This window comes from Podarcis vaucheri (assembly GCF_965113315.1).
Source record: "Podarcis vaucheri genome assembly, chromosome: 10".
Classification (NCBI taxonomy): domain Eukaryota; kingdom Metazoa; phylum Chordata; class Lepidosauria; order Squamata; family Lacertidae; genus Podarcis; species Podarcis vaucheri.
This window is the reverse complement of record NC_138748.1, coordinates 2,039,421-2,063,219: the sequence shown is the minus strand read 5'-3', so window position 1 is coordinate 2,063,219 and position 23,799 is coordinate 2,039,421. Positions and strand designations below refer to the sequence as shown.

General features: G+C 51.0%; 1 protein-coding gene across 7 annotated transcripts in view; it reads right to left on the bottom strand.

Moving 5' to 3' along the window:
* ITPR2 (inositol 1,4,5-trisphosphate receptor type 2) overlaps nucleotides 1-23,799 on the bottom strand; it is a 387,592-nt gene that overhangs the window by 4,660 nt on the left and 359,133 nt on the right. For all 7 annotated transcript variants that reach the window (XM_082240062.1, XM_082240063.1, XM_082240060.1 and 4 more), the window contains one exon: nucleotides 21,085-21,245. In XM_082240062.1, the coding sequence (XP_082096188.1) occupies nucleotides 21,085-21,245 (161 nt within the window). The remainder of the gene's footprint in view (nucleotides 1-21,084; nucleotides 21,246-23,799) is intronic.

Here is a 23,799-nt window from a genome sequence, read left to right as displayed (position 1 = left end):
ATGAACTGGTTTTCCGAATAAAAAAATTCCTTCCAGTAGCACCTTAAAGACCAACTAAGTTCTTAGTTGGTCTTTAAGGTGCTACTGGAAGGATTTTTTTTATTTTGACTATGGCAGACCAACACGGCTACCTACCTGTAACTGGTTTTCCGAGTGTGGGTTGGCCCAAGATGGATCTCAGCCTATTCTCTCCCTTCTTCCCAGCACCCCTTGCTCTAAAGACTCTCTTTACCTGACACCTCAAACACACACCCCATCACCATGGCAACCTCTATCTGCCCAGGCCCAAGAATTCCTCTCAGATGGGCCATCAGCACCTTTTGTCTTGTTAATGCCCCTATCCCAAGTGTGGCCCTGGCTTGGAAAGGAAGCTTAGCCGGTATTTTTCCACTGTCCTACAATCTTCACTTCAATACTCCAAATAATCAAAATTCTACAATTTATTAATTTCTAGGGTTTAGGGAGGGCCCCCCCAATCTATAACAATACTTTATTGGTTGCCCCACAGTTATCTCAATCCAGAGGACAGGATCACACTTCAAAACGACCTTGACAGATTAGAGAACTGGGCCAAAACAAACAAGATGAATTTTAACAGGGAGAAATGTAAAGTATTGCACTTGGGCAAAAAAAATGAGAGGCACAGATACAAGATGGGTGACACCTGGCTTGAGAGCAGTACATGTGAAAAGGATCTAGGAGTCTTGGTTGACCACAAACTTGACATGAGCCAACAGTGTGACACGGCAGCTAAAAAAGCCAATGCAATTCTGGGCTGCATCAATAGGAGTATAGCATCTAGATCAAGGGAAGTAATAGTGCCACTGTATTCTGCTCTGGTCAGACCTCACCTGGAGTACTGTGTCCAGTTCTGGGCACCACAGTTCAAGAAGGACACTGACAAACTGGAACGTGTCCAGAGGAGGGCAACCAAAATGGTCCAAGGCCTGGAAACGATGCCTTATGAGGAACGGCTAAGGGAGCTGGGCATGTTTAGCCTGGAGAAGAGGAGGTTAAGGGGTGATATGATAGCCATGTTCAAATATATAAAAGGATGTCACATAGAGGAGGGAGAAAGGTTGTTTTCTGCGGCTCCAGAGAAGCGGACACGGAGCAATGGATCCAAACTACAAGAAAGAAGATTCCACCTAAACATTAGGAAGAACTTCCTGACAGTAAGAGCTGTTCGACAGTGGAATTTGCTGCCAAGGAGTGTGGTGGAGTCTCCTCCTTTGGAGGTCTTTAAGCAGAGGCTTGACAACCATATGTCAGGAGTGCTCTGATGGTGTTTCCTGCTTGGCAGGGGGTTGGACTCGATGGCCCTTGTGGTCTATTCCAACTCTATGATTCTATGATTTGGGAAGTGCTGCTACTTTGTTTTAATTGCATTTCCCTGTAGGTGGAAAGCAGATGGGAAGTGAGGGGCAGAAGGGGGTTGTCAACCTGGGAAGGTAGTCCATCTAGAAGAAGGAAAACTCTGATGCTAAACGTCTGCTGCCTTCAGGAGAAGTCCCTAAGGCCTAATGGCGCCTTGTATGCCTCATTCTGGCAACTCCTGCATCCAAGTTGGTGCCAAACGGATTGCTCTACTTTCCTTTGGACTGCACCAGCGAGGCTGAGAGGGGGCGTTGTCATTGGGGCAGCCCAGGAACTCCATACACATTGCCCAAGCTTATACCCCGGGGAGGTCACTTCAGTGCTGCTAATGCAGCATTTTGACGTCACCCCTGGCGACGTCACTCCATTGTGTTTCGAGACAGGCGGATGCCAACAACAGCAAAAATGGTTTTGGAGAGGGCAGAAATGAGAGTGAATCACAGAATCATAAAATTGTCTGAGCTCAAAATATTTCAAAAACACTGGCTTAATGTGCAAAGTAGGCCAGGATGATAGGCTTATCAAGATTGCAGCCTATCTTAGGTGGAAACTGCAGTAGTTATAAAGCATTTAAAAGTGTGCCACACTTTATGGATGCAAACTCAGCACGTGTTGCATCACTTCAGATTGTTTCCCATGCCAAAATCTTAATGAATGCTACATTTCTGGTGTTTCATATCCTCATTTTTCATGCTTGCATCTATGCTTTATGTATTTCAAAAGATTTTAAGTGAAACTGTACTCCCATATCCTCCAATATGACAAGGCAAGGCAAGGCACCAGCTCTCCATCTGACATGCTGACAATTTCACATCCAACCAAAGCTTTTCAGGCACATGTCTGCATTTAAATTAGTTTGGCATAGAATAAGTAATCATCACAACAACTGGCAATTAACATAACTAAAATTATAAGATGTTAAAACAAAAATGATCCCAAACCAACATGTTAGCAGGTCCTGCAATGTTTTCTTAAAGTCAATTAAACCTCTTTGCCAAACACCCTAGACAAGAAAAGTTATTATGGAAATAGGATTGTTCATTTATAATATCACACCCGCCAATAGTCCTGATTTCTCTAGGACATGACTGATTGACAGAAGTGGCCCCACGTCCTCCTCCGCTGCCTCTGCAAGGTCTCAACCGAGGCCTGGAAGCCTACCAAGGCTGCGGATTTTATATGTCATTTTCGCTAATTCCGTATATTCAAAAAAATTAGCCTGCCATTCCATAACTGTTGGGATCTCCGGTGACTTCCATTTTGGGGCTACAAGAACCCTAGCTGCCACCATTATTGGAATAATGTACGATCCTCCTTTTTTATTTCGTCCCCTATTATCCCTAATAAGAATGTCTCCGTTTTTTTCGGGAAAGTGTACCTAAAAGGTTTCTTAAGTTCATTATATATTAGATCCCAAAAAAAATTCATTTCGTCACATACCCACCACATATGGTAGAGATCCCCATCCTTATGTTTACATTTCCAACAGGCTTTGTTACCCATTTTGTACATTTTTGCCAATTTGAGCAGGGTAACATACCACCGGTACATCAGTTTTTCCAGGTTTTCCCTTAAAGTGGAACATGCTGTAAATTTCATCCCTTTGTTCCATAAATTTACCCATTTATCGTATTCTATGTTGTAACCAAAATCAATTGCCCACTTTACCATCACTTCTTTTATCAACTCGCCCTTGGTATCCCATTCCAACAGGAAATTGTACATCTTGGATAAAAGTTTTGTTCTTCCTTCCAAAATTTCTATTTGGAATTTAGATTTTTTCTCACTAAATCCTAATTTTTTATCCTCATTCCATAATCCATTTACCTGATGGTATTGTAACCACCCTGTTAACCCATCTTTTAATTCCTCATATGTTTTGATTTTCCATCCACTCTCCATTTTTACTAATATATCTTCATATGTTATTCTCTTTCCTTCCATATTCACTTTTTTGTTGTTGCTAATATATCTATCGGTGGTAGCCACCAGGGTGTGTTTCTTTCTAGTAAATTTTTATTTTTTCCCCAAACTTCATACAGGGCACCTCTAAAAATATGATTCATGAAACCTTTATGGACTTTCACCTTGTTATGCCACAAATAAGAATGCCATCCATATCTATTATTGTACCCTTCCAAATCCAACAAGTCCATGTTTTCCAAGATGATCCATTCCTTAATCCAACATAAACAGGATGCTTCATAACATAGTGTCAGGGGTTCAGGAGCAGAGGCGAGGGCAAGGGAGGAAACAGAGAGCGAGGGGGAGGAGTCCGAAGGAAAGATGAGTGATGACGACGACCCGAGGTCTCCGAGTCTTTCCAGTGAATCGGAAGATTCACAGAAAGGAGCGCCAGTGGCCAGAGCAAGGGGGGAGCCTAGGGGGACACCCCAGGAAGAAGGGACCAGAGGGGACTCAGAGAGCAGCAGTTGGAAATCGGGGCCAGCTTCCCCACCAGAATGCAGTAGGGAGGAAGGGTCCCAGGTATCGGGATCAGGCGACTCGCCACAGGCGGGAGGGCTTGAGTCAGGATTGGCCACACCTCCGTCGGGGAGTGAGGAAACGGTCAAGAGGAAGGTGAGAAGTTGGGCGCGCGCGCCAAGTTCAAATGCGCAGGAAGGCGGCACAGTAAGCAGCCCAGAAAGGGAGCCAGGTCCTAAAGCCCGCCGCAAAGAGGGAGAAGGGTCCGGGGGGTTGGTGTCGGAAGAGTCCAGGAAGGAAGAGACCACGGGGGGCAGAGGGACCCAGAGTAAGAAGGAAAGGCGGAAGAGGTGGAGTAAAGCTAGAGTATTAAGTTGGTGCACAGGAGGCGGGGACTCAGACGGAGCTTCGCCGGTCTAGCTTCTAAGACGTAGGGCTGCACGCTGCAGCTTGGAAATGGAAACTGTAACTCAATAAAGACTTTTAAAAAGTGAACGCTGGCTAGCGTGATCCTCTGTGAGCTAGGATCTGGAAGCAGCTCTGACACATAGTATCAAATTTGGTACTGAAAACCCTCCTTTTTCCTTCCGGTCTGTTAATAATTGTAATTTGATCCTTGGTATCTTTCCTTGCCAAATAAATCTTGATAGGGTTTTTTGCCAATCCTTAAACTGAGATGACCCCTTAATCACAGGGATCGTTTGAAAGAGAAATAACATCTTTGGAAGAATATTCATTTTAATCTCTGCCATTCTCCCGGTCCAGGACAGCTTTAATCTATTCCATATATCCAGGTCTCTTTTAAATTCTTTCCATATTGAGGTGTAATATCACTAATTAAATTAATATTTTTAATTGTTAATGTCAGGGGTTCAGGAGCAGAGGCGAGGGCAAGGGAGGAAACAGAGAGCGAGGGGGAGGAGGCAGAAGAAAGGATGAGTGATGACGACGACCCGAGATCTCCGAGTCTTTCCAGTGAATCAGAAGATTCACAAAAAGGAGCACCAGTGGCCAGGGCAAGGGGGGAGACTAGGGGGACACCCCAGGAAGAAAGAGCCAAAGGGGACTCAGAGGGGAGCAGTTGGAGATCGGGACCAACGTCACCGCCAGAGAGGAGGAAAGAGGAAGAGCGCCAGGGATCAAGCGCTGGCAGCTCGCAACAGGAGGGAGGGCACGAGTCAGGAGTGGCCACACCTTCATCGGGGAGCGAAGTGACGGTTAGACGGAAAGTGGAAGGTTGGGCGCGCGCGCCAAGTTCAAATGCACAGGAAGGTGGCGCAGTAGGCAGCCCGGAAAGGGAGCCAGGTCCTAAAGCCCGGTGCAAGGAGACAGGAGAGTCAGGGGGGTCAGCGTCAGAAGAATCCCGGAAGGAAGAGACCCGGGGGGGGGCAGAGGGACCCAGAGGAGAACTGTCAGGCGGAAAAGGTGGAGCAGGGCTAGGATATTAAGTTGGTGCGCAAGGGGCGGAGACTCAGACGGAGCTTCGCCGATCTAAGCATAAGACGTAGGGTTGCACGCAGCAGCTCGAGAATGGAGACTGTAACTCAATAAAGACTTTTATTTAACGATCGCTGGCTAGCGTGATCCTCTGTGAGCTAGGATCTGGAAGTAACCCTGACAGTAAGCTCCGTCTCTTCAAATTGTGGGCATCCACGGCCTCGCGGAGAGGAGGGAAAGCGGGTGCCTACAAGAGAGCTCACGAACGGCAGACAATATGACGGCCGAACAGCAAATAACGGAACTCAGAGAAGCAGTTTCACGACTGAATGCCGAGGCGCTGGCGTCCAGGAAGAGAGAGGAGGAAGCAGCTGCCGCCTACAGGGATCTCCAGGTCAGGTTGGACGTGCTGACGAAGCAAGGGCAACAGACACCCAAATCAGAGGGGATTGGGTTGGGGAGACGCACAGGCGGTCTGGTCTCTCACTTCGATGGGAATTTGCAACAGTACCCCAACTTTAGAGCAGACGTAATGTGTGCACTGCAACTACTGCACAAAGACTTTAGAGATGAACAAGAGAAAGTGGGGTTCATCATGTCCCATTTGCATGGAGACGCAAAAGCATGGCTGCGCAATTTGTGGAGAGATAAGGATCCTGCGCTCCAAAATGCGGACGCCTTTATTAAAGCGATGGATGGCTGTTTTTTATCAAGCATTGACGTGGATCTTGCCCGAAAGGAGGTGCATGGACTAAGGCAAGGGAGGGCCAGCGTAAGGCAGTATCATGCCCGCTTTTTCGCTTTGGTCAGTGCCCTGGAATGGGACAGAGATTCGGCTCCTGTCAGAGACCTTTTTTGGGAGGGCTTGCACAACTCGGTTAAAGATGAGATTGCGAGGGGGGGAGAGACCCCGGACCACGCAGGAGATCGTTCAGAGGGCGCTGGCGGTGGGGGTGCGGCTGGAAGAACGTCCGTGGAGCAGGGACGAAGGGCGCAGCGGGCGCGAACCAGCCAGAGGCTCCTCCTTCCTTCCCAGAGAAGCAGCGCGTGCGCAATCCACACCTCCAACAGGGGGAGGGGTGGAACCGATGGAGGTTGGGAGTGCAAGGGCTCAGTCAGCAGCCAGAGCCCTAGCACCGGCAGCAGTGAAAGCGAAGCCTCCTAGAGGGAACAGGAAGTGTTATATCTGCGAGGATCCAGGGCATATGGCGAAAGAGTGTCCCCGGAGGCTCCACAAGCACACTGCAGCCTCAGCAATGGTGACTGCAGCAACGCAGCACGGAGAACCACAGCAGGGAAACGACGATGTCTGGCTGGAGGAAGAGGCACTGGGGCCCAGCCAGACGTGTCAGTGAAGCAGTCCCCAGAGATTTTACCGCCCATGGACCCCCTCCCGCCCAAGCCAGTAGTGAGGCTCACCGCATCGCTCCAGCTACCCAATGGAATCACCATGGACGTGCCAATCACCGTCGACTCGGGAAGCAATGCAGACTTCATAGGGCAGGACTTTGTCGACCGGCACGCTATACAGTTGCTGCCTGCCACGCTGCCCCTGCAGGTTGTCACGGTGGATGGCAGGGAGCTGTTAGGGGGGCAAGTGGTGAAGCAGACGCCACCTATGGTGCTGCGGCTTGGAAATCAGAGGGAAATCATCAGCTTCAACGTCACTCAACTCTCGGACACGCCTATTGTATTGGGCATGAGTTGGCTGGACAAGCACAGCCCGACGCTGGCTTGGTACCAGAGGCAGCTGACCTTCGGCTCTTCCTTTTGTGCTGAACACTGCATCATGCCCCAGCAGGAAGGGGAGCAAGAGGAGTCACAGCTGCTGCTAGGCACGCTGCAAGCGATTCCCCACAAGTACGCAGAATTTTTGGAGGTTTTCTGCGAGAAGGAGGCAGACAAGCTACCCCCCCACAGACCATATGACTGCAAAATTGACCTGCTGCCGGGGGCGGCGCTGCCCAAAGGGAAGCTGTATTCCATGTCTGAAGACGAACTGCAGGAACTCAAAGAGTTCATAGATCATAATTTGAAGCGCGGTTTCATCCGAGAGTCCCAGGCAGCGGGGGGCAGTCCTGTATTCTTTGTGAAGAAGCGAGACACGCCCCAAAAAAGACTCGTAGTGGACTACCGCATTTTGAACAGTGTCACCAAGCCATCGGACTTCCCCATGCCCCGAATCGACGACCTCCTCGCAAAAGTACGCAAGGGCAGCGTGTTCACCAAGTTGGACCTGCGAGGGGCGTACAACCTCATTCGCATGCGGGAAGGAGATGAGTGGAAGACAGCCATGTTCACGCCCCTGGGCACCTACGAATATAGAGTTATGCCTTTTGGATTGCAAAATGGCTCCCACGTTTTTCAAGCTTTCATGCATCACGTGTTGGCGGGGCTCCTCTACAAGACGTGCGTCTGTTTCTTGGATGACATCCTGATCTTTTCGGAATCGCAGCAGGAGCATGACAGACACGTCAGGGAAGTGCTGAGCAGGCTCCAGCAACATAGGCTTTACGCCAAGCTGGAGAAGTGCCAATTCGACGTGACGGAGGTGGATTTCCTGGGCTACAAGTTGTCTGACAAGGGGCTCGCCATGGACAGCGCCAAGGTTCGAGCGGTGTTGGATTGGAAAAGCCCACGCAACCGGAAGGAGGTCCAACGGTTTGTCGGCTTCGCGAACTTCTATCGCAAGTTCATCAAAGGCTTCGCTATGCAGACAGCGGCCATCACGGACACGCTCAGTTCCAAGAAAAAGAAGTTCATCTGGACAGCGCAGGCGGAGCAGTCCTTTCAGGCACTCAAGCATCTTTTCGCGTCGGAGGAACAGCTGCTTCATGTCGACCCCAGCAGGCCGATGAGAGTTGAAACAGACGCCTCGGACAGGGCCGTCGGAGCAGTCCTGCTGCAGAAGGACCCGCAGGGGGTTTGGAGGCCCGGAGCGTTTTACTCCAGGAAGCTCAGCAAGTCCGAACAGAACTACACCATCTGGGACAGGGAGTTGCTGGCTATTCATGCAGCGTTCAAAGCATGGAGGCACTTCCTGATTGGAGCCAAGCACACGGTGCAGGTCTGCACGGACCACAAGAATCTGGAGCACTGGCGCACGGCACAGTTCCTGAACCAGAGGCAGATACGTTGGGCTGAGTTCTTTGCGAACTTCGACTTCCGAATAGGGTATGTCCCGGGGGACACCAACATCATGGCGGACGCGCTCTCCCGTAAGCCACAGTATCTGGAGGACGCCACGCCAGCGGCCGCCATGCACATCTTCGCACCAACAGTGTGGGCGTGCGCTGCGGCGACAGTGGACCTGGAGGCAGTGCGACGAGCGTTGCAGAATGACTCCTTCGCGCAAGCAAAGATGGCAGAGATGCAAAGGGGCACGGCAGCGACCGACGGGTTCCAGCTGAGAGATGGATTGCTCATCCGCAAAGGGGCCATCTACGTGCCGGGAGACGAACTTCGCGCCAAGGTACTGCATCAGCTGCACGACGCGCCCACTGCCGGGCACTTTGGCAAGGAGAAGACGGTGGAATTAGTCGCCAGGGATTTCTGGTGGCCCGGAATGAGAGGGGAGGTCGCGGACTACGTGGCGAGGTGCGACACCTGCCAGAGGGCCAAGCCAGTGCACAGACCGCCGGCCGGACTGTTGGAACCGCTGCAAACTCCGGTCGAGCCATGGGAGAGAGTCGCCCTGGACTTCGTCACGGATCTGCCCAGCTCGAGGGGCAAGACGGCCGTGCTGGTGGTGGTGGACTTGTTCTCCAAGATGGCACATTTCATCCCGTGTGCGAAGGTGGCCACGGCGGAACAAACCGCCAAACTATTCATAGACCACGTGTTCAAGGTTCACGGTCTGCCACGGTCTATTCTGTCCGACCGCGGGCGGCAGTTCATCTTGAATTTCTGGCAGAAGCTGATGGGCTTCCTAAACGTCAAGATCAACCTGGCGTCGGCGAGACACCCGCAGACCAACGGGCAAGCGGAGCGGGTCAATGCCATCATGCAGCAGTACCTGAGATGCTATGCGAATCAGCAGCCTGCGACGTGGGTGGATTACCTGCCGCTCGCCGAGTTCGCCTACAACAACACGAAGCACGTGTCCACGGGGGTCACGCCGTTCTTCGCCAACAACGGGAGGCACCCCAGAACCTTCCCGGGACTGGAAAGACTGGTGGAGGGGGAGCCGCAGACAGCAGATGCGTTCGCGTCGGAGTTGCAGGAGGTCCACGATCAGCTGCGGCGGCACCTGGAGCTGGCCAAACACGCATACAAGGTGCAGGCAGACAAACACAGAAGGGTTGGCGAAGAGATCCATGTGGGAGACTGGGTCTGGTTAGCAGCCCACGCAGTGCCGGCCAGGTCGTTGGCCAAGAAGAAACTAGGGCATAAGCAACTGGGGCCCTACCAAGTCGAAGAGCAGGTCAACCCGGTGGCCTTCAGGCTGGCGCTTCCGGAGGGTTCCAGAATGCATCCGGTGTTCCACAGATCGGTGCTCACTCCCTACAAGGCACCGCACAGGTTTCAGGAACCCGGCACGGCGCCGAGTCCGCTCCGAGAGGGAACCAGGCAACGGGGAGTGGCACAGGAGGTGCGCCTCAACGAAGTCACGGAGATTTTGGACTCCAGATGGGGGGAAGAGGGGGTAGAATACCTTCTCGCTAAGGAGGGCACCCCGGCCAGTGCCAACAGCTGGGTGCCGGGCTACGCTTTAGATGAACCTCTACTCAAGGAAGAGTTTCATGCCCTCTTCCCCCATAGGCCAATGCCGGCGGACTTTTTCGACGACTGGCTTTTCACGCCCACGTTTTCAGCCAGCACGTTCCGGGGGTTCGACTCGGATGAGGAACCGACACGAGACGCCCGTTCCTCGGAGGGGTCGCCCTCGGGATCTGCTTCAGAACCCTCGTATTGGTGGGATGATCGACCAGAGGAGCAGTGGCGCAGGAAGTGGCTGGAGGGTCCAGGACGAGCAACGCCTCCAGAAGGAAGCGAGGGAGAGACGGACATGGACGTTTTCGGGGACGACCAGGGTCTCGAGCACGGCGGCACAGAGATGGAAGCAGAGGTGACCGTCGTCGACGAGAGCAGGGAGGAAGAACCGGAAGACTTCGGATGGAGGCCCGCCACGGAAAGCGAACTGTACCCGACATTCGTCCCCTTGACACTGCAGCACCCAGTTCCCGCACCGGAAGGAGGGGAGTGGGGAAGAGGGGGCTTCGAGGGGGGGATGGATGTCAGGGGTTCAGGAGCAGAGGCGAGGGCAAGGGAGGAAACAGAGAGCGAGGGGGAGGAGGCAGAAGAAAGGATGAGTGATGACGACGACCCGAGATCTCCGAGTCTTTCCAGTGAATCAGAAGATTCACAAAAAGGAGCACCAGTGGCCAGGGCAAGGGGGGAGACTAGGGGGACACCCCAGGAAGAAAGAGCCAAAGGGGACTCAGAGGGGAGCAGTTGGAGATCGGGACCAACGTCACCGCCAGAGAGGAGGAAAGAGGAAGAGCGCCAGGGATCAAGCGCTGGCAGCTCGCAACAGGAGGGAGGGCACGAGTCAGGAGTGGCCACACCTTCATCGGGGAGCGAAGTGACGGTTAGACGGAAAGTGGAAGGTTGGGCGCGCGCGCCAAGTTCAAATGCACAGGAAGGTGGCGCAGTAGGCAGCCCGGAAAGGGAGCCAGGTCCTAAAGCCCGGCGCAAGGAGACAGGAGAGTCAGGGGGGTCAGCGTCAGAAGAATCCCGGAAGGAAGAGACCCAGGGGGGCAGAGGGACCCAGAGGAGAACTGTCAGGCGGAAAAGGTGGAGCAGGGCTAGGATATTAAGTTGGTGCGCAAGGGGCGGAGACTCAGACGGAGCTTCGCCGATCTAAGCATAAGACGTAGGGTTGCACGCAGCAGCTCGAGAATGGAGACTGTAACTCAATAAAGACTTTTATTTAACGATCGCTGGCTAGCGTGATCCTCTGTGAGCTAGGATCTGGAAGTAACCCTGACAGTTAACAAGATCCCTAGGTATTTTACTTTTTTTGCTACTTTAATTCCACACTTCTGTTCTAATTGCTCTATCGCATTCCTCTCCAGATTTTTAACCATCATTTTAGTCTTTATTTTATATGTAGTTGTCAGGGCTGCTGCCAGATCCCAGCTCACAGAGGATCACGCTAGCCAGCGTTCACTTTATAAAAGTCTTTATTGAGTTACAGTTTCCAATTCCAAGCTGCAGCGTGCAGCCCTACATCTTATAAGCTAGACCGGCGAAGCTCCGTCTGAGTCCCCGCCTCCTGTACACCAACTTAATACCCTAGCCTTACTCCACCTTTTCCGCCTGACCGTTCTTCTCTGGGTCCCTCTGCCCCCCGTGGTCTCTTCCTTCCAGGACTCTTCTGACGCTGACCCCCCCGGACCCTTCTGTCTCCTTGCGGCGGGCTTTAGGACCTGGCTCCCTTTCCGGGCTGCTTACTGTGCAGCCTTCCTGTGCATTTGAATTTGGCGCGTGCGCCCAACCTTCCACTTTCCGCTTGACCGTTTCTTCGCTCTCCGATGGAGGCGTGGCCACTCCTGACTCATGCCCTCCCCCCTGCGGCGAGCCGCCGGATCCCGATGCCTGGCGCCCTTCCTCCCCACTGCGCTCTGTTGGGGACGTTGGCCCCGATTTCCAACTGCTGCTCTCTGAACCCCCTCTTGTCCCTTCTTCCTGGGGTGTCCCCCTAAGCTCCCCCCTTGCTCTGGTCACTGGCGCTCCTTTCTGTGAATCTTCCGATTCACTGGACAGACTCGGAGACCTCGGGTCGTCGTCATCGCTCATCTTTCCTTCGGACTCCTCCCCCTCGCTCTCTTGTTTCCTCCCTTGCCCTCGCCTCTGCTCCTGAACACCTGACATCCATCCCCCCCTCGAAGCCCCCCCTTCCCCCCTCCCCTCCTTCAGGTGTGGGTGCTGGGCGCTCCATTGTCATGGGTGCGAATGCCGGATACAGTTCTCTTCCTGTGGCGGGCATCCAACTGAAGACTTTCTGTTCTTCCTCCCTGCGCTCGTCGACGACGGTCCCCTCCTCTTCCATCTCTGTGCCGCCGTGCTCGAACCCAAGATCCTCCCCGAACACGTCCAAGTCAGTCTCTGCTTCGGTCTCTCCCGGGTCCGTCGCTCGAGCTGGACCCTCCAGCCACTTCCTGCGCCACTGCTCCTCTGGTCGATCACCCCACCAATACGAGGGTTCTGAGGCCGATCCCGAGGGTGACCCCCCCCGGGGAACGCATGTCCAGTGTCGGTTCCTCTTCCGAGCCGAACCCCCGGAACGTGGTGGCGGAAAGCGTGGGTGTGAAAAGCCAATCGTCGAAAAACTCGGCTGGCATGGGCCTGTGCGGGAAGAGGGCATGAAACTCTTCTTTGAGCAGAGGTTCCTCCAAAGCGTAGCCTGGCACCCAGCTGTTGGCACTGGCTGAGGTGCCCTCTCTGGCGAGAAGATATTCTACTCCCTCTTCCTCCCATCTAGAGTCCAAAATCTCTGTGACCTCATTGATGGGCTCCTCCTGTGGCACTTCCGCCGGCTCGTTCCCCTCCCGGAGCAGACTCGGTGCCGTTCCTGGCTCCTGAAACCTGTGAGGTGCCTTGTAGGGAGTGAGCACCGATCTGTGGAACACCGGATGCATCCTGGATCCCTCCGGAAGTGTCAGCCGGAAGGCCACCGGGTTGACCTGTGCCTTGACTTGGTAGGGCCCCAGTTGCTTATGCCCTAGCTTCTTCTTTGCTAACGATCTGGCTGGCACTGCGTGGGCTGCCAACCAGACCCAGTCTCCCACTTGGATCTCTTCGCCAACCCTCCTGTGTTTGTCCGCTTGCACCTTGTATGCGTGCTTAGCTAGCTCCAGCTGCCGCCGGAGCTGATCGTGGACCTCCTGCAACTCCGATGCGAACGCGTCCGCTGCCTGCGGCTCCCCCTCCCCCATTCTTTCCAGTCCCCGGAAGGTTCTGGGGTGCCTTCCATTGTTGGCGAAGAACGGCGTCACCCCTGTGGACACGTGCTTCGTGTTGTTGTAGGCGAACTCGGCGAGTGGCAGGTAATCCACCCACGTTGCAGGCTGTTGATTTGCATAACATCTCAGGTACTGCTGCATGATGGCATTGACTCGCTCCGCTTGTCCGTTGGTCTGCGGGTGTCTCGCCGACGCCAGGTTGATCTTGACGTTCAGGAAGCCCATCAGCTTCTGCCAGAAGTTCGAGATGAACTGTCGCCCCTGATCGGACAGTATAGACCGCGGCAGACCGTGAACCTTGAACACGTGATCTATGAACAGTTTGGCGGTTTGTTCCGCCGTGGCCACCTTCGCACACGGAATGAAGTGCGCCATCTTGGTGAACAAGTCCACCACCACTAGCACTGCTGTCTTGCCCCTCGAGCTGGGTAGATCCGTGACAAAGTCCAGGGCCACTTTCTCCCATGGTTCGAATGGGGTTTGCAGCGGTTCCAGCAGTCCCGCCGGCGGTCTGTGCACTGGCTTGGCCCTCTGGCAGGTGTCGCACCTCGCCACGTAGTCTGCGACTTCCCCTCTCATTCTGGGCCACCAGAAGTCTCTAGCGACTAATTCCATCGTCTTCTCCGTGCCAAAGTGCCCGGCGGTGGGCGCGTCGTGCAACTGCTGCAGTACCTTGGCGCGAAGTTCGTCTCCCGGCACGTAGATGGCCCCCTTACGGATGAGCAATCCATCGCGCTCCTGGAACTCGTCGGTCGTCGCCGTGCCCCTGTGCACCTCTGCCAATTTTGCTTGTGCGAAGGCGTCGTCCTGCAACGCTCGCCGTACCGCATCCAGGTCAACCGTTGCCGAAGCGCACGCCCACGCTGTCGGTGCGAAGATGTGCATGGCCGTCGCTGGCGTCGCCTCCTCCAGGTATTGCGGTTTACGGGATAGTGCATCCGCCATGACGTTGGTGTCTCCTGGGACATACTCTATTCGGAAGTCGAAGTCCGCAAAGAACTCTGCCCAACGTATCTGCCTCTGGTTCAGGAACCGCGCTGTGCGCCAGTGCTCCAGATTCTTGTGGTCCGTGCAGACCTGCACTGTGTGCTTAGCGCCGATCAGGAAGTGCCTCCACGCCTTGAAAGCTGCGTGAATGGCGAGCAACTCCCTGTCCCAGATGGTGTAGTTCTGTTCCGACTTGGTGAGCTTCCTGGAGTAGAACGCTCCCGGCCTCCAAGCCCCCTGCGGGTCTTGCTGCAACAGGACTGCTCCCACGGCTCTGTCTGAAGCGTCCGTCTCCACCCTCATCGGTCTGCTGGGGTTGACATGCAGTAGCTGCTCTTCCGACGCGAAGAGACGCTTGAGTGCCTGAAAGGACTGCTCCGCCTGCTCCGTCCAGATGAATTTCTTCTTCTTGGAACTGAGCGTGTCTGTGATGGCCGCCGTCTGCATTGCAAACCCCTTGATAAACTTGCGATAGAAGTTCGCAAAGCCGATAAACCGCTGGACCTCCTTCCGGTTGCGCGGGCTTTTCCAGTCCAACACAGCGCGAACCTTGGCACTGTCCATGGCGAGCCCCTTGTCTGACAACTTGTAGCCCAGGAGATCCACCTCCGACACGTCGAACTGGCACTTTTCCAGCTTGGCGTACAGCCTATGCTGCTGTAGTCTGCTCAGCACTTCCTTGACGTCTCTGTCGTGGGCCTCCTGCCATTCAGAAAATATCAGGATGTCATCCAGGAAGCAGACACACTTCTTGTAGAGGAGACCTGCTAACAAGTGATGCATGAAAGCTTGAAAACAGTGGGAGCCATTTTGCAGTCCAAACGGCATAACTCTGTATTCGTAGGTGCCCAGAGGCGTGAACATGGCTGTCTTCCACTCATCGCCTTCCCGCATGCGAATGAGGTTGTACGCCCCGCGCAGGTCCAACTTGGTGAACACTCTTCCTTTGCGCACCGTCGCGAGGAGGTCGTCGATCCTGGGCATGGGGAAATCCGATGGCTTGGTCATGCTGTTTAAGGTCCGATAGTCCACCACGAGCCTTTTTTGGGGCGTGTCTTTCTTCTTGACAAAGAATACAGGACTGCCCCCCACTGCCTTGGACTCCCGGATGAAACCGCGCTCCAAATTATGATCTATGAACTCTCTGAGTTCCTGTAGTTCGTCCTCAGACATAGAATACAGCTTCCCTTTTGGCAGTGCCGCCCCTGGCAGGAGGTCAATCTTGCAGTCATATGGTCTGTGGGGGGGTAGCTTGTCCGCCTCCTTCTCGCAGAAAACCTCCAAAAATCCTGCATATTTGTGGGGGACTGCTTGCAGCGTCCCCAGCTGCAGCTGTGACTCCTCTTCCTCTCCCTCCTGCCGGGGCAGGATGCAGTGTTCAGAACAATAGGAAGAGCCGAAGATCAGCTGCCGCTGGTACCAAGACAGCGTCGGGCTGTGCCTGTCCAGCCAACTCATGCCCAAAACAATAGGCGTGTCCGACAGTCAGGTGACATTAAAACTGATGATTTCCCTGTGATTTCCAAGGCGCATCACCATTGGTGGCGTTTGCTTCACCACCTGCCCCCCTAGCAGCTCCCTGCCATCCACCGTGACGACCTGCAGGGGTAGCGTGGCAGGCAGCAACTGTATAGCGTGCTGATCGACGAAGTCTTGCCCTATAAAGTCCGCGTTGCTGCCAGAGTCAATGGTGATTGGCACGTCCATTGTGAGTCCATTGGGTAGCTGGAGCGATGCGGTGAGCTGCACTACTGGTTTGGGCGGGAGGGGGGTCTGTGGGCTGCAAAATCTCTGGGGACTGCTTCACTGACTTGTCTGGCTGGGCCCCAGTGCCTCTGTCTCCAGCCAGACTCCGTCGTTTCCCTGCTGTGGTTCTTTGTGCTGAGTAGCTGCAGTTACCATTGCAGAGGCTGCAGTGTGCTTGTGGATCCTTTGGGGACACTCTTTCGCCATGTGCTGAGGACTGTCGCAGATGTAGCACTTCCGCTTCCCTCTAGGAGGCTTCGCCTTGACTGCTCCCAGCACTAGGGCTCTGGTAGCTGACTGAGCCCTGGCACCTCCAACCTCCATAGGTTCCGCTCCCCCTCCTGGCGGAGGCGTAGATTGCGCACGCGCTGCTTCCCTGGGAACGAAGGAAAACCCTCTCGCTGGTTCGCGCCCTCCTTCCCTGCTCCATGGACGTTCTTTCAGACGCACCCCAACCGTCAGCGCCCTCTGAACGACCTCCTGCGTGCTCCGGGGTCTCTCCCCCCTCGCAATTTCGTCTTTAACCGCGCCACTCAAGCCTTCCCAAAAAAGGTCTCTGACTGGAGCTGAATCTCTGTCCCATTCTAGGGCACTGACCAGTGCAAAAAAGCGGGCATGATACTGCCTTACACTGGCCCTCCCCTGCTTCAGTCCGTGCACCTCCTTCCGGGCAAGATCCACGTCTATGCTTGATAAAAAACACGCATCCATCGCTTTAATGAAGGCATCCGCACTTCGGAGCGCCGGATTCTTATCTCTCCACAAATTGCGCAGCCATGCTTTAGCATCTCCATGCAAATGGGACAGGATAAACCCCACCTTCTCTTGCTCATCTCTAAAGTCCTTGTCCAGCAGTTGCAGCGCACACTGTACATCTGCTCGGAAGTTGGGGTACTGCTGTAAATTCCCATCGAAGTGAGATACTAGACCGCCCGCTCTTCTCCCCAACCCAATTCCCTCCGGTTTGGGTGTCAGTTGCCCTTGCTTCGTAAGCACTTCCAACCTGACCTGGAGATCCTGGTAGGCGGCGGCTGCTTCCCCCTCTCTCTTCCTGGATGCGAGTACCTCGGCATTCAGTTGCCTCACTGCTTCTCGCAGATCTGCTATCTGCTGTTCGGCAGTCATCTTGTCTGCCGTTCGTGAGCTCGCGAGTAGGCACCAGTCTTCACCCCTCTCGGCGAGGCTTTAGTGCCAAAAATGGAGACGGAGCTTACTGTCAGGGCTGCTGCCAGATCCCAGCTCACAGAGGATCACGCTAGCCAGCGTTCACTTTATAAAAGTCTTTATTGAGTTACAGTTTCCAATTCCAAGCTGCAGCGTGCAGCCCTACGTCTTATAAGCTAGACCGGCGAAGCTCCGTCTGAGTCCCCGCCTCCTGTACACCAACTTAATACCCTAGCCTTACTCCACCTTTTCCGCCTGACCGTTCTTCTCTGGGTCCCTCTGCCCCCCGTGGTCTCTTCCTTCCGGGACTCTTCTGACGCTGACCCCCCGGACCCTTCTGTCTCCTTGCGGCGGGCTTTAGGACCTGGCTCCCTTTCCGGGCTGCTTACTGTGCCGCCTTCCTGTGCATTTGAACTTGGCGCGCGCGCCCAACCTTCCACTTTCCGCTTGACCGTTTCTTCGCTCTCCGATGGAGGCGTGGACACTCCTGACTCATGCCCTCCCCCCTGCGGCGAGCCGCCGGATCCCGATGCCTGGCGCCCTTCCTCCCCACTGCGCTCTGTTGGGGACGTTGGCCCTGATTTCCAACTGCTCCCCTCTGAGTCCCCTCTGGCTCTATCTTCCTGGGGTGTCCCCCTAGTTTCCCCCCTTGCCCTGGCCACTGGTGCTCCTCTTTGTGAATCTTCTGATTCACTGGAAAGACTCGGAGACCTCGGGTCGTCGTCATCGCTCATCTTTCCTTCGGACTCCTCCCCCTCGCTCTCTGTTTCCTCCCTTGCCCTCACCTCTGCTCCTGAACCCCTGACAGTAGTCTTTGGTATGAAATGTGTAAAATTAATTTTTAAAAATGGATTAAAAAATAATAATAAATAAAATAGGACTAACAATGGTGGCATTGACGAAGACAGTAGCGCCAACTTGGGCCCCAGATTATGGGTGCCCAGCACGTGTGCACCACATCACATGATGTCATGACGTGACTTCACATTGATGCACGCACATGCTTTGGCACCATGGAGGTGACTAAGCACTTTATGAGAGGGAGCAGGGAGCATGGCCAAATAAAACTGCCCATCGCTTCTGATTTGTGGTGCTATTAATGGAAAATGAGCGAGCTGTCAAGGGCACAAACAGAAGGCACTTTCCTTTTCACTGCTAGGACTGGGTCTATCCTCATCTGCATTTTGGAGGAGCAAAGAATGAGGAGGGGGAAAAGAAAGCTCTGGCAATGTTAGTGTGAACTCCCTCCACCCCATTTTTTTGTATCTTTTGTGGTCTTGCTGATGTGGTGGACGGTCCCTCCGCATTCCTGCCTCAAGTCCCTTCATCTCAACTTACTTCTTCGGGAGAAGGTGGGAATTATCGCCAAGTAAATGTGCGTAGAAATGGGGTTATGCCAATGCAGCCACTGCTGCTGCCAGCCCAGCCACTCTCTAGCCTGCAGTAGGCGCAGGTGGTGCTGCAGCTGCCACCGGCTAGGCTGGTCCCTGGCATCCCTGCTGCTCTCACCTGCTTTTCTGACTACAAAGTTGCCAGAGTTCCCCCACCCTGGCAAGCAGCTTACACGTTTCAGAGCAGGTCCCCATCCCAGCTGCTGAGCTCTCTGCACCATTGTGATTATGTCGACACTTTTCTTACAGCTGCCCATTCATGGCAAGGTGAAGGAGGCCAGGAGACATCCCACAGAGTTTCCCTCAATGCTGCAGGATCCAGGCAAGGGAAAAGGAAGGAACCAGTGGCCTGGGAGACTCAGTGGAGGGAATGTCCTATGTGCACAGAGCAGCAGAATCTGGTATCCTCAAATTATTTCTGATGCAGACCATGAAGCTGGGCTGAAGAATCCATCCACCACTTTTAAAAAGCTAATACCATGTGCTTCTCTTTAAACTGGGCTTATGTTTAGTACAGCATTCCCACTCAAACAATATATTCCACAACATAGCTCATTCCAGGGAGAATATCAAATAAAACCCAGCAATCTACTGCCAACATTTTAAGTCATTAAACTTCCAAAATTGGTTTTTCATACTCAAAGCATGGAGTACATAGAGGCCTTTGTGACTTTGTTAATATTTTAGGGGCTCAACTCCAGAGATCCCACCATTAGCACTAATGAAAAGTACATTAGTGCAGGGGTCAGCAAACTTTTTCAGCAGGGGGCCAGTCCACTATCCCTCAGACCTTGGGGGGGGGGGCGGAGTATATTTTTTTTTGGGGGGGGAATGAATTCCCATGCCCCACAAATAACCCAGAGATTCATTTTAAATAAAAGGACACATTCTATTCATGTAAAAACACGCTGATTCCCGGACCATCCACAGGCCAGATTTAGAAGGCGATTGGGCCAGATTCGCCCCCTGGGCTTTAGTTTGCCTCCCCGTGCATTAGTGCATTGCACCAGTAATTTCCAACTGCGGGCACTAGAGATACACTTAATGATACTACTGTTAGTTCACATTGAAATAATGAAAGAAATGGTGGGTGAAGTGAGGAAGAATAAAAGCCCAGTGCTTCCTTCAATAATGTAAAAGTGCTACTAAACAATACTAAAATTGAATCACATTTGTGACCAAAATCTGCAGGTGATAAAATGGCAGGGGAAGCCATTTAGCCAAATATTCTCCAGGGAATGATACAAGATTCAAAATTATGCTAGATTTGCCCCCAATATTATTTTTTGTCTTAATCCAGTGCTGGTGTTTAATCTTTTTCTGTTCACCACTTGCATGTTTTAAAGGGATCCATGAAAAATATGCTTGTGAAGATGTTGCCCATTGGTGAAGGTCTTAGATACAGCTAGGTTAGGAACCTAGGACACTGCCTTCTTCCTGATCAGATAATTTGTCCAGGCAGCTCAGTATTGTATACTCTTGACTGATCTGTAGTGACTCTCCAGGGTCTCAGGCACAAAGGGATCTTTCCCATCACCTGCAGCCTGCAGTCCTCTTAACAGGAGATGCCAGGCATCATAACCAGGCAACTTTTGCATGCAAAGTATGGGCTCAATCACTATGCTAAGGCCCCTTAAGTCAAGTTAAGAATTGACAATTCAAGCAATAAAAAAAGATCAAGATGATGTACATGAGTCTAACTGCCCCCATGTGACCAAGTCTAACGCAGTTTCTTACCCTTCAAGGCTTTTACAGATCTCTCGGGGTGGGGGTGGCTGAAACGCAAGGAGAAAGAAAGGTCTGACCTTTACAACTACAATTTATCTGCATGAAGTGTGTCAGAAAAACAGCAGCTGTATCTTGGGAGTCCCCAAGTCTCCTACCTCCAAATAGCTGCATCCTTGGGACAATGAGGCATGCACACAGAGTGACTTCAAAATGTCTGGACAGCTTTCACAGGCTACCAAACTCAGTTTCATGCTGTTGTCATTTTTGCACATCATACTATTGGAATAGTTCTATGCATTGCAGAAGTGGAGACCTCTATTCTTTCTTTGTACTGCTGCTTGGCAGTGGGTATTTTTCTCTTTTATGAAACATCAGCCAGTGATTCAGGACAAAAAAAAAGAGACTTACAAACTGGATAAGCATACTGAGTATGAGAGTGCAGGAGCCTGAGGGTAACTGTGAACTTTGCCTTCATATTTTCATTATGCCCAGTGCTGGGCCTTTGCCTTAGGCAAATGCATTTAAATACCTTTGTAACTATACAGTTGGCGGCTTCTCACAGTTCTTGTGGTTGTTGTTGTTTATTTAGTGTATATACCGCCCTTTATCTGAAGATCCAAGGGCAGTGTACAACAATAAAACATAATTTACTACTACTACTACTAATAATAATAATAATACTGAAATCCAATAAAACTATCACAGGAAAAATTAATAATAACTGTCCGTCCCCCCCACATTAAAAGGCCTGGGTAAAAAGGACGTTTTGCACTTGGTGCCTAAAATATGTAATTATGGTGCTAGGCAAGCAACACCTGAAAGGCCCACCTCTCTGAAGTAAGACTTATATAAAAGTGACTCACCACAATCATTTGAGCCACATAACTTTCGGGACCAGTGTATTCTGTTGGGTCTTTCACTCTGACCAGAACTATGAAGTATAAATAGTGCCACATGTTGTGTTCTGCCTTTATGTGCTCCTCAAAGGAAACTGTCTTATTATCAAATTTGTCTCGCTCAAGCCCTGCAAAAAAGGAGACACACACCAAAAATATTTCATTAGTTCCATCATCTTGTCAACACTTGTCTTAATTACAAGTTCTTGGGGAAAAAACTAACACACACACACACACACACACACACACACAGTGTAAAAGCAGAGTCTTCAAGACCAACAATTTCATTAAGGCATATATCAGATATGATATTTATTTCTAGTACAGTGGTGCCTCGCAAGACGAAATTAATCCGTTCCTCGAGTCTCTTCGTCTAGCGGTTTTTTCGTCTTGCGAAGCAGCCCTATTAGCGGCTTAGCGGCTTAGCGCTATTAGCGGTTTAGCGGCTATTAAAGGCTTAGCGGCTATTAAAGGCTTAGCGGATTAGCGGCTAAAAGGCTATTAGCGGCTTAGCGGCTTAGAAAAAGCGGGGGGGGGAGCGGAAAAAAATCGGAACACTCGCAAGACGTTTTCGTCTTGCAAAGCAAGCCCATAGGGAAAATCGTCTTGCGAAGCAGCTCAAAAACGGAAAACCCTTTCGTCTAGCGGGTTTTCCGTCTTGCGAGGCATTCGTCTTGCGGGGCACCACTGTATTTGTTTTCCGTCTTTGCAAAAAGAAAAAAGAAAAGGCTCCAGATGATGTACAATAAGAAAGAAATCTAAAATATATGATATTTATTAAAGTTTCAAAGAAAAGATTACATAAGTAAAAAGAGAAAAAGAGAAAAGAAAGAAATAAAAAAATAAAAATACAAAATACAGAAAAAAGATAATAAGCATTTAAAAAAAAACACACATCAATCTTTCCGTACCTTACATTTCATTTCCTTACTTCCCTGACCTCCTCACACCTCCCTTTTTTGTATTCCAGTTCTATTAATTAATTCAGCAATTCCTTTCCCTCTTTGTTTTTATCTTAATCCTTTAACTTAATAAATTATAACTTTAAATTTTCATCTGTTAACAATCCATTTTTACATACACCTTAATAACATTGCTAAAACCACTTAACTTCATTCTGACATCATTCTAACATTCATTAATTTTGCAATATTTCTGTAAATAGTCTTTAAATTTCTTCCAATCTTCTTCCACCGACTCTTCTGCCTGGTCTCGGATTCTGCCAGTCATTTCCGCCAATTCCATATAGTACATCACCTTCATCTGCCATTCTTCCAGAGTGGGTAAATCTTGTGTCTTCCAATACTTTGCAATAAGTATTCTTGCTGCTGTTGTAGCATACATAAAAACAGTTCTGTCCTCCTTTGGCACCAATTGGCCGACCATGCCCAGGAGAAAGGCCTCTGGTTTCTTCAGGAAGGTATATTTATATATCTTTTTCATTTCATTATAGATCATCTCCCAGAAAGCCTTAATCCTTGGGCACGTCCACCAAAGGTGAAAGAATGTACCTTCAGTTTCTTTACATTTCCAACATTTATTATCGGGCAAATGATAGATTTTTGCAAGCTTGACTGGTGTCATGTACCACCTGTAAATCATTTTCATAATATTCTCTCTTAAGGCATTACATGCCGTAAACGTCATACCTGTGGTCCATAACTGTTCCCAGTCAGCCATCATTATGTTATGTCCAACATCTTGTGCCCATTTAATCATAACTGATTTCACCGTTTCATCCTGAGTATTCCATTTCAACAGCAAGTTATACATCTTTGACAAAATCTTAGATTTGGGTTCTAGCAGTTCTGTTTCTAATTTTGATTTTTCCACCTGGAAGCCAATTTTCTTGTCCAAATTGTATGCCTCCATTATCTGATAATAATGAAGCCAGTCTCGCACTTTATTTTTTAGTTTCTCAAAACTCTGCAGTTTCAGTCTATCTCCCTCTTGTTCCAGAATTTCCCAATATTTCGGCCATTTGGCCTCCATATTGAGCTTTTTCTGAGCTTTCGCTTCCATCGGTGACAGCCACCTTGGGGTTTTGTTTTCCAATAAATCCTTATATCTTATCCAGACATTAAACAATGCTTTCCTGACAATATGATTTTTAAATGCTTTGTGTGCTTTGACCTTATCATACCACAAATATGCATGCCATCCAAATACATTATTAAAACCTTCTAAATCCAAAATGTCTGTGTTTTCAAGAAGCAGTCATTCTTTCAACCAGCGAAAAGCTGCTGATTCATAATAAAGTTTAAAGTCTGGCAGGGCAAATCCACCTCTTTCCTTTGCGTCCATTAGTATTTTAAATTTTATTCTAGGCTTCTCTAAAATAAAGGGGATGGAAATGAAGATAAAATCTACCAGGCTGCCCAAATGCTCACTATCCAATTGTTGAGTTTCAGAACTTGTTGAGTTTCAGAACTTAGGTTGGTGACCTGGGAAACAGCAAATGTTTTATGATCCGAATGAAAATCCCTTTGAATTTCAGCCAGGATTATAAATGTTTGGATCTTTGCCAAATATCCCCTTTCCCTTCGTCCTCATCTCCTGAAACTTACCTTTCAGCAACAATGATTTTGTGAAAGTGGGAGCAGCAATAGAGGGCTGCTAAGTATTTGAAATGAGCCAGCACTTTCAAAGATTTCAGATAACTCTTAATAAGAATTCTCTGAA